At 37.1% G+C, this 10,399-nt stretch overlaps 1 protein-coding gene across 1 annotated transcript in view; it reads right to left on the bottom strand.

The window, feature by feature from the left end:
* Positions 1-1,486: 1,486 nt before the first annotated feature.
* PRR32 (proline rich 32) overlaps positions 1,487-10,399 on the bottom strand; it is a 134,377-nt gene continuing 125,464 nt past the window's right edge. The window contains 5 exon segments of the mRNA XM_066357876.1: positions 1,487-1,578; positions 1,581-1,748; positions 1,751-1,878; positions 2,023-2,242; positions 2,245-2,339. Coding sequence (XP_066213973.1) covers positions 1,487-1,578; positions 1,581-1,748; positions 1,751-1,878; positions 2,023-2,242; positions 2,245-2,339 — 703 coding nt within the window.

Here is a 10,399-nt window from a genome sequence, read left to right as displayed (position 1 = left end):
GGGGCGTCACTGTGCCGCGACCAGAGCCACTCTAGCGCCTGGGGCAAAGGCTAAGGAGCCATCCCCAGCGCCCGGGCCATCTTTGCTCCAATGAAGCCTCGGCTGCAGGAGGGGAAGAGAGAGACAGAGAGGAAGGAGGGGGGGTGGAGAAGCAAATGGGCGCTTCTCCTATGTGCCCTGGCCGGGAATCGAACCGGGTCCCCCGCACACCAGGCCGATGCTCTACCGCTGAGCCAACCGGCCAGGGCCCATTTAAAAGTTTTGAGCTTTTGCTCGGAGAATGGATGAAGGGATCATCCCTGTCTGAACTTGTTCCTGAATTTTTTAATCCAGCCTTATATATACCAATTACTTAGCAATTGTGAAATTTTTAGAGGCAAACAATAGTTCATGTTTCAAGCAATGGTCTAGTAATCTCCCATCTCTCCTGCCTCTTTCTTTTCGTGACTTTTCTGCTTGGTTCTGCCTCTAACAGTGAAATGTTGGCTCTGTTATTCTCATCTCAGTCTCATCAAGCTACTTTTTTGTAGGTGCATTTTTTCTCTATTATCTGGACTTTGGTCTACCTTTATGGACCATATCTTAATTCACTTATTCTACTCTAAGCAGCACCCATAATCTTACATAGATAAGAATTCCCCTCCCTAGACTTGTTCATGTTTAGAAAGAACCTAATGGTTCCTCTACTAGGGGTCCTATAGCTGTAAACCAGTGATGGAGATACAATTAAACTACCTAAAAAACTTTGGTACATTACTGATTTAATTTCCTTCAATTATAATACAAAATCCAAGGTTTATGCACCCAGAGTGGCAGTTTTAAAAAATGATTCACAATAGTTTCAACTTTATGATCTATTTTTTGTTTTTATTTATTTATTTATTTATGTATTTATTTTTACCTTTAAAATATTTTATTAATTTTTAATTTATTGTGTTTACATGAATTCAACTGTCTCACTAAATTTAACTCCCTCACCCCCACTCACTCCTGTGTCCCTTTTTATACCTCTTTTGTTCCCCTCCCCCTAAATCCCTCCCCCTTCCCTCTGAGATTTGCTGTCCTGTTATCTATATCACTGTGTCTCTCTGTTATGTATATATAATTACACTAATCCCTTCTCCTTCTCTGATCCCATCCCCACATCCCCCTTCCCTCTGACTGCTGTCCCTCTGATCTCTGTATCCCCATCTCTACCTCTATTCCATTCCTTCATTTATTTTGTCCATTAGATTCCACATATATGTGTTATCATATGATATTTTTCTTTCTCTGCTTGGCTTATATCACTTAGCATAATAATCTCCAGTCTGCAGCAGTGAAAAGAAAAGGAAACTTTATGTTCTTTATTGAATATTCATATATATAAGACATATTACTGTGAAAGAGTATGATGGTAGGGTGTTTCAAATATAAAAGCACAAAATAATAACTTTCACTTCTTTCCCCTAGATATTTTTATTCTCCTTTTCCTTTTTGTTTGCTATCAGTTGTTCTCTCTGTTTGAGGATGTGGAAGGTGGAATGTTTCTGGAAAGAAAATTGGGGGAAAAGGGAGGCAGTGGAGGACAGTATATCTGGGAGGACCAAAAGGCATAGGCATAGTGAGAAATGGATCGGGACATGGAGGTTCAGAGTTTATGAAGCAAGGAGCATTAACACAGGAATGTAAACCTGCAATATTAGGAGGCATGGTGATGGGCCTTGGCCAATTCTCCATGAGATGCTATCATTTTTCCAGTGGGAAATATGAGCAAGCCTTTAATTACCAACCATTCTTATATTTCCTGAAAGCAGCTCCATCATTATCCCTGATTTGATACTTAGGATAGGTAGAGGACCTCTTATTTGTAGGCCCGTAGGTAGAATTAACCCTTGACTTTGTGGTGAAACCACAGGGAACTTTTCATTATTGACATTTTTGTCTTGGGCTCAATTTTGTCCCATTGTTCCCCTACCAACATTGCGGAAGGGAGGCCAGAGAATTTTAGGGACCCATTAAGAGAATCTGCCTGTGGCTTGCCAGGCCCTTAAAACTATTTTCTTCTGTGGTGCTAGGGATTCTTTTGCAACAGCAGGTAGTGGCCCCTGTGGGTGTTTGAGAGAGCACAAACTCTCTACAGGTATGCCGAACCTTCTTCTCACCCAGAGGCTTTTTAGTTGCTCTTTTTCCAGGTAGGGCGGCACAGTGAAAGGAGGTCTCAAAGGCATATGAAGTTGGCCCCAAGACTTCACATTATTGTGGTACTCGGACACTGGAGGGGCATGCTGGGTTGTAGTTTCTGGTTTCCGTTTTCATCTACAGCTACTGCTAATGGTGAAGGGGCATGTTCTTTAAGGCTTGCAAAAAATAAGAATAAGTAAGTTAATACAAATGGAAATGCTACAACCAGGAAATATCTGAAATATGTGATTGAACTCAATAACATACACCAGAGAAAAGTAAAGAGCCTCATTACCTCCCATGTATAGTCAACAAACACTTCTTCAACCCACTTGCCCCTTATCAGGCTACATTTCTATCACCAGGCTGTGGTTACTCTTCATACCTGACCTGTGACTCCAACCATTTTTATTTCCCCACCATCTCAAGGCAGCAAGGAAATCTAGTAGACCCAAATAATTTCCTTAAAGGCTACAGTGTGCAGGCATGCCATAGAAAATACCAGCTTTTTCAAACCCAGTAGGATCAATGACCCACAAAGCTAGTATTCAGATTGTTGCAAACATATTCTGGAAAGTCTTCTGAAGGAAACCATTATTTTTCTATACAAAGAAGTCAAATGAAGTTTAGTTATGTTAAAGACTCCAGTGTGTTTCTCTTTATGAAGCATAATTCAACATTCACATGGAATTTTGTTAAAAATTTCTTTTATTCAATCTATACGATATCCAAGAGTATTAATTTTCTCATGTTTAAACTCCACTCTTTAGAGTAAAGATTTGCAAGTTGGTTTTAAAATTACATTTTAAATATTGCCACATTTAAAACCACTAAGCTTAGTACCTGATTTTATATCCTTCAAGTATTTCTCTGGGATCCACAACCACACCTCCTACAACCCACTCTTTTTTCTCATCCTCATCCTCATCCTTCTTACACAGGAGAAAAATTCAGTTGTATTCAGTTTGCTACTTACATATTTCCATTATGAGCCATAGAGAAATTTGATCAGGAAAACCTTCTGAGGTGATTGAAAAAATTGGAGAAGGAAGTAAATCTGTGACACTTCTTTGGAGCTAAATGTAGGATTCCTTTTCACTCAGTAGTATAAGAATAATAAACATAATCAGTCCCTAAACCTAGTATCAGGCCAGTTGGAAAGAAAAATCATATCAAGATTTTTGAAGAATCATGGAGGTACGGTTCTTTAATAAGAGGTTTTTTTTTTCCAGAAGTTAAACTCAGGAAAGTAATTGTAATGTTTTTTTTATTGAGTTTAAAAATAAAACATTGCAAAGGTTTCATGTCTAATTTTTTCATTTAAACTTCTATTTTGGATGCCAACCCAAGAAGATCTAGAAATAACACAACTGAAAATTGAAGGCAGACAACACCAAGCCTAGACTCAACCAGCTCTACAAACAATACACCCAAACATACAGACAAAATCAAAAGACAGAGAAGTGCAGTCCAAATGAAACCACAAGAGAAACCTTCAGGAGATGAACTGAGTGATATGGAAATAACCAAATTTCCAGATATGAGTTCAAAATAATGATTGTAAGGATGCTTAGGGATCTTAGAACAACAATGGATGGTCATTACAAACACCAAAATAAAGAAATAGCAAGTATAAAAAAGGATATTGAAATATTAAAAAAGAATCAGTCAGAGATAAAAAATACAATATCAGAAATGAAGACCACAATTGAAGGAATTAAAAACAGGATGGATGAAGCTAAGGATCAAATCAGTGAGTTGGAGGACAAGCTGAATGAAGGCATGGAAGTAAAGCAGAAAAAAGAAAAGAGATTCAAAAAGTCTTAGAACACTCTAAGAGAGCTCTGTGACAACATGAAGAGAAATAACATCTGCATCATAGGGGTTCCAGAAGAAGAAGAGAAAGAACAAGAGATAGAGACTTTATTCAATCATATCATAGGTGAAAACTTTCATAAATTAATGCAGGAAAAACTCTCACAAGTTCAGGAAGCACAGAGGACTCCATTAAAGAGAAACCCAAAGAAACCTACACCAAGACACATCATAATTAAAATACCAAAGCTAAGTGATAAAGAGAAAAAGTTAAAAGCTGCTAGAGTAAAAGGCTATCACCTACAAAGGAACTCCCATAAGGATAACATCCAATTTCTCAACAGAAACACTTGATGCCAGAAGGGAATGGCAAGAAATATTCAAAGTAATGCAGAACAAGAACCTATAACCAAGGATACTTTATCCAGCAAGGCTATCATTTAAAATTGAAGGAGAAATAAAAAGCTTCCCAGACAAAAAGAAAACAAAACAAAAAAACTGAAGAAATTCATTACAACCAAACCAGTGCTGCAGGAAACGTTAAGGGGCCTGTTGTAAACAGATCAAAGTGGGAAAAGAATATAGCAAAAGAAGAATACAGCTTTAAAGAAGAAAATAGCAATAAACAACTACATATCAATAATAACCGTAAATGTAAATGGATTAAATGATCCAATCAAAAGACATAGGGTAGTTGCATAGATAAGAAAACAGGACCCATACATATGTTGTCTACAAGGCACACACCTTAAAAGACAAGATACACATAGATTGAAGGTAAAAGGATGGAAAAAATATTTCATGCAAGTGGAAATAAAAAAAAAGCTGGGTTAGCAATACTCGTATCAAACAAAATGGACTTTGAAACAAAGGCTGTAGTAAGGGATAAAGAAGGCCACTACATAATGATAAAGGGAGCCATCCAACAGGAAGATATAACCATTATAAATATCTAGGCACCTAATATAGGAGCACCTAAATATATAAAGCAGACTTTTATTTATTTATTTATTTATTTTTTACAGAGAAAGAGACTCAGAGAGAGGGATAGACAGGGACAGACAGACAGGAATGGAGAGAGATGAGAAGCATCAATCATTAGTTTTTCATTGCGCATTGCAACACCTTAGTTGTTCATTGATTGCTCTCTCATACGTGCCTTGACCGCAGGCCTTCAGCAGACCGAGTAACCCCTTGCTGGAGCCAGCAACCTTGGGTTCAAGCTGGTGGGCTTTTTCCTCAAACCAGATGAGCCCGCGCTCAAGCTGGCGACCTTGGGGTCTCGAACCCGGGTCCTCTGCATTCTAGTCCAATGCTTTATCCACTGTGCCACTGCCTGGTCAGGCTAGACTTTGATGGATATAAAGGGCGAGATAAACAACCATACTATAATAGTAGGGGATTTCAATACCCCACTAGCATTACTAGATAGATCCTCAAGAAAGAAAATTAACAAAGAAGCAGTAGACTTAAAGGACACACTAGATCAACTGGATTTAATAGATATCTTCAGAACCTTTCACCCTAAAGCAGTAGAATATAAATTCTTTTCAAGTGCTCATGGTACATTCTCTAGGATAGACCACATGTTAGGGCACAAAAGTGGTCTCAACAACTTTAAGAAGATTGAAATCATATGAAGCATTTTCTCTGATGACAATGGCATGAAAATAGAAATCAACCAAAACAGAAAAACTCAAAAATTCTCAAACACATGGAAACTAAATAGCAGGTTGTTAAATAACAAATGGAATAACAATGACATCAAAAAAGAAATTAAAAAATTCCTAGAAATGAATGACAATGAGCATCCAACAACTCAAAATTTATGAGACACAGCAAAAGCAGTACTGAGAGGGAAGTTCGTAGCACTACAGGCAGACTTTAAGAAGCTAGAAAATGCTCAAATAAGCAACTTAACTTTGCATCTAGAAGAACTACAAAAGAACAGCAAGTAAAGCCCAGAGGTAGTACAAGGAAGAAAATAAGAAAGATCAGACAGAAATAAATGACATAGAGGCTAAAGAAAAAATACAGAGAATCAATGAAACCAGGAGCTGGTTCTATGAAAAGGTAAACAAGATCAATGATCTTTTAACTAGATTCACAAAGAAAAAATGAGAGAGGACTCAAATAAATAAAATTAGAAATGAGAGAGGAGAAATAACAACTGACACAACAGAAATACAAAATATTGTTAGAAAATAATATGAAAAAGTGTATGCCAAAAAACTAGACAACCTAGATAAAATGGACAAATTCCTTGAAACATACAATCTTCCAAAAATCAATCTGGAAGAATCAGAAAACCTAAACAGAACAATTACAACAAATGAGATTGAAACAGTTATCAAAAACTCCCAACAAAAAAAGTCCTAGGCCTGATGGCTTCAAAAGTGAATTCTACCAAATATTCAAAGACAAACTAACTCCTATCTTTCTCAAGCTATATCAAAAAATTCAAGAGGAAGAAAGACTTCCAAGCTCCTTTTATGAAGCGAGCATAATTCTGATTCCAAAACCAGGCAAAGAAAACACAAAGAAAGAAAATTATAGGCCTATATCCCTGATGATTATAGATGCTAAAATCCCCAACAAAATATTAGCAAACTGGATCCAGCAATATATGAAAAAAATCATGCACGTAGATCAAGTGGGATTTATTCTGGGGAGACAAGGCTGGTACCACATTCACAAATCAATCAATGTGATTCATCACATAAACAAAAGGAAGGAGAAAAACCACATGATATTTCAATAGATGCAGAAAAAGCATTTGATAAAATCCAGCACCCATTCATGATCAAAACTCTCAGCAAAGTGGGAATACAGGGAACATACCTCAACATAAAAAAGGCCATCTATGACAACCCCACAACCAACATCATACTCAATGGCCCAAATTAAAAGCAATCCCCTTAAGATCAGGAACAAGGCAGGGGTGTCCCCATTCACCACTCTTATTCAACATAGTCCTGGAAGTCCTAGCTACAGCAATCAGACAAGAAGAAGAAATAAAAGGCATTCAAGTTGGAAAAGAAGAAGTAAAACTACCATTATTTGCAGATGATATGATATTGTATATAGAAAACCCTAAAGTCTCAGTCAAAACACTACTAGACTTGATAAATGAATTCAGCAAGGTGGCAGGATATAAAATTAATACTCAGAAAGCAGAAGCATTTTTATACACGAACAGTGAACTGTCAGAAAGAGAAATTAAGGAAACAATCCCCTTCACTATTGACACAAAAAAATAAAGTACCTAGGAGTACATTTAACAAAGGAAGCTAAAGACTTGTACTTGGAAAATTATAAAACATTGATAAAAGAAATCAAGGAAGATACAAACAAGTGGAAGCATGTACTGTGCCCATGGTTTGGAAGAATAACCATCATTAAAATGTCTATATTGCCCAAAGCAATTTATAAATTCAATGCAATACCAATTAAAATACCAATGATATACTTCAAAGATATAGAACACATTTTCCAAAAATTTATATGGGACTAAAATTATCACGGATAGCCTCAGAAATTCTGAAAAGGAAAAATAAAGAAGGAAGTATCACACTTCCTGATACCAAGATATACTACAAGGCCATTGTACTCAAAACAGCTTGGTACTGGCATGAGAACAGGCATATAGATCAATGGAACAGAACAGAGAACCCAGAAATAAACCTACAGCTTTATGGACAACTGATATTTGACAAAGGAAGTAAGAGCATACAATGGAGTTAAGACAGCCTCTTTAAAAAAATGGTGTTGGGAAAATGGTACATCTACCTGCAAAAAAATGAAGCTAGACCACCAACTTAAATTATTTACAAAAATAAACTTAAAATGGATAAAAGACTTAAATGTAAACCATGAAACCATAAGCCTCTTAGAAGAAAACATAGGCAGTAAGCTCTCCGACGTCTCTCGGAGCAATATATTTACCGATTTATCTCCAGAGGCAAGTGAAATAAAAGACAGGATAAATTGGACTATATCAAACTAAAAAGCTTTTGAGCAGGTAAAGACAATAGGAACAGAATAAGAAGACAAACTACTCAATGGGAGAACATATTCGACAATATGTCTGATAAGGGATTAATAAACAAAATTTATACAGAACTTGTAAATCTGAACAGCAGGAAGAAAAACAATCTAATCAAAAATGGGCAAAAGAAATGAATAGACAGTTCTCCAAAGAGGACATACAGATTGCCAATAGGCATATGAAAAAACGCTTAATATCATTAATCATTAGAGAAATGCAAATTAAAACCACTATGAGATATCACCTCACACCAGTCAGAATGGTGCTCATCAACAAAACAACACAGAATAAGTGCTGGTGAGGATGTGGGGAAAAGGGAACCCTCCTGCACTGCTGGTGGGAATGCAGACTGGTGCAGCCACTGTGTAAAACAGTATGCAGATTCCTCAAAAAATTGAAAATCGAAGTGCCTTTTGACCCAGCTATCCCACTTTTAAAAATATACTCTAAGAACACCATAGAACTGTTCCAGAAGGAGAAATTCACCCTCATGTTTATGGCTGCATTGTTCACAATAGCAAAGATCTGGAAACAGCTCAAGTGTTCGTCAGTGGACGAGTGGATTAAAAAGCTTTGGTACCTATATACTATGGAATACTACTCAGCCATAAGAAATGATGACATCGGATCATTTACAATAACATGGATGGACCTTGATAACATTATACTGAGTGAAATAAGTAAATCAGAAAAAATTAAGAACTATATGATTCCATACATAGATGGAACATAAAAATGAGACTCAGAGACATGGATAAGAATGTGATGGTGCCTGACCTGTGGTGGTGCAGTGGATAAAGCATCGACCTGGAATGCTGAGGTTGCCAGTTCAAAACCCTGGGATTGCCTGGTCAAGGCACATATGGGAGTTGAAGCTTCCTGCTCCTCCCCCCATTCTCTCTCTCTCTCTTCTCTAAAATAAATAAATAAATAAAAATAAGAATATGATAGTAACTGGGGAGGGGGGCAAGAGAGGGAGGGGGTGGGAGGAGGGGAGGGGCACAATGAATACCAGATAGAAGATGATGAAAGACAATTTGACTTTGGGTGAGGGATATGCAGCATAATCAAATGTCAAAATATTCTGGAGATGTTTTCTCTGAACATATGTACCCTGATTTATCAATGTCATCCCATTAAAATTAATAAAGAAAATAATCTTCTATTTTGGGGGATACATATTCTTTTTTTATAGATACATTTTTATTAATGTTAATGGGGTGACATCAATAAGTCAGGGTACATATATTCAAAGAAAACATGTCCAGATTATCTTGTCATTCAATTATGTTGCGTACCCATCACCCAAAATCAGATTGTCCTCCGTCACCCTCTATCTAGTTTTCTTTGTGCCCTTCCCCCTCCCCCTTCCCCTCTCCTCCTTCCCTCCCGTGCCCCCCTCCCCCCACCCCTGGTAACCACCACACTCTTGTCCAAAGCAATATATAAATTTAATGCAATTCCCATCAAAATTCCTATGACGTTCTTTAAAGAAAGTGATACATATTCTTATATGTGTTGGGGAACAGAGATTTGGGAGATTAAACATCTTTTTAATTTCAGTGTCCCATGTGATGATAAAACAAAATATCACTGCAAAAATCCATCATATTGGCTTTTATTTTTTACCCCCTTGATTTGCAGTTCTTTCTTTCATCCCACCTTCTAGTTTATCAGCTGTGTGTGCATTATTTTACATATATAATCATATTTCAGTATATATGTGTAAGGTATTTTCCCCACCTAGGAAGAAGGAAGGACTTATTCACCAAGTATGGAATAGAAAAACCTTTATTTAGTAGAGCACATCCCAGACGAGGTTCTCTGGTCCACAAAATGGGCCACAAAAGTCGTGCCGCCTCCCCCACCCAGTGGTAGTTCATAGCTCCTGTAGGGTGGTCGGGTTGATATGACATGGCGAAATTTCATTAGTTGACAGACAGTCATTCTTTTTCAAAGTGCTCCTAGAAATTTTCTTTTGGAGTTTTGGAGGGCATGGGTGTGTACTGTTCCAGACAATGTTCCCAGGCCTGGTTCCTCATGTGACCTTCTCCCATTGCCAACTGACCTCACAATATGTATTTCTATAGAGATACAAATATATATATTTGTATCTCAAATATATATAAAATATTTCTTGTAACAGAGCTCTGGATACTTCTATGCAATTGGGAGGAAGGAATAAAAGGCCTAATAGGTATCCAATTTACAAATATTAGCACATATTTTGCCTTGTAACTTTTTTGCATAATGCACTTTCTGTTTTTCCAGCCTAAATTTCATCCCCCTCTTTCACTTTAAGCAAGAATACTTCCCGGGTTTTATTTTCTGCCATTTGTCAACAGACTAATTGCTCTGAAATTTCAAAAGTAA

This window comes from Saccopteryx leptura, chromosome X, assembly GCF_036850995.1.
Source record: "Saccopteryx leptura isolate mSacLep1 chromosome X, mSacLep1_pri_phased_curated, whole genome shotgun sequence".
In the NCBI taxonomy this organism is placed as follows: Eukaryota; Metazoa; Chordata; class Mammalia; order Chiroptera; family Emballonuridae; genus Saccopteryx; species Saccopteryx leptura.
Note: the sequence above shows the minus strand (reverse complement) of the source record. Positions and strands in the feature narration are given on the sequence as shown.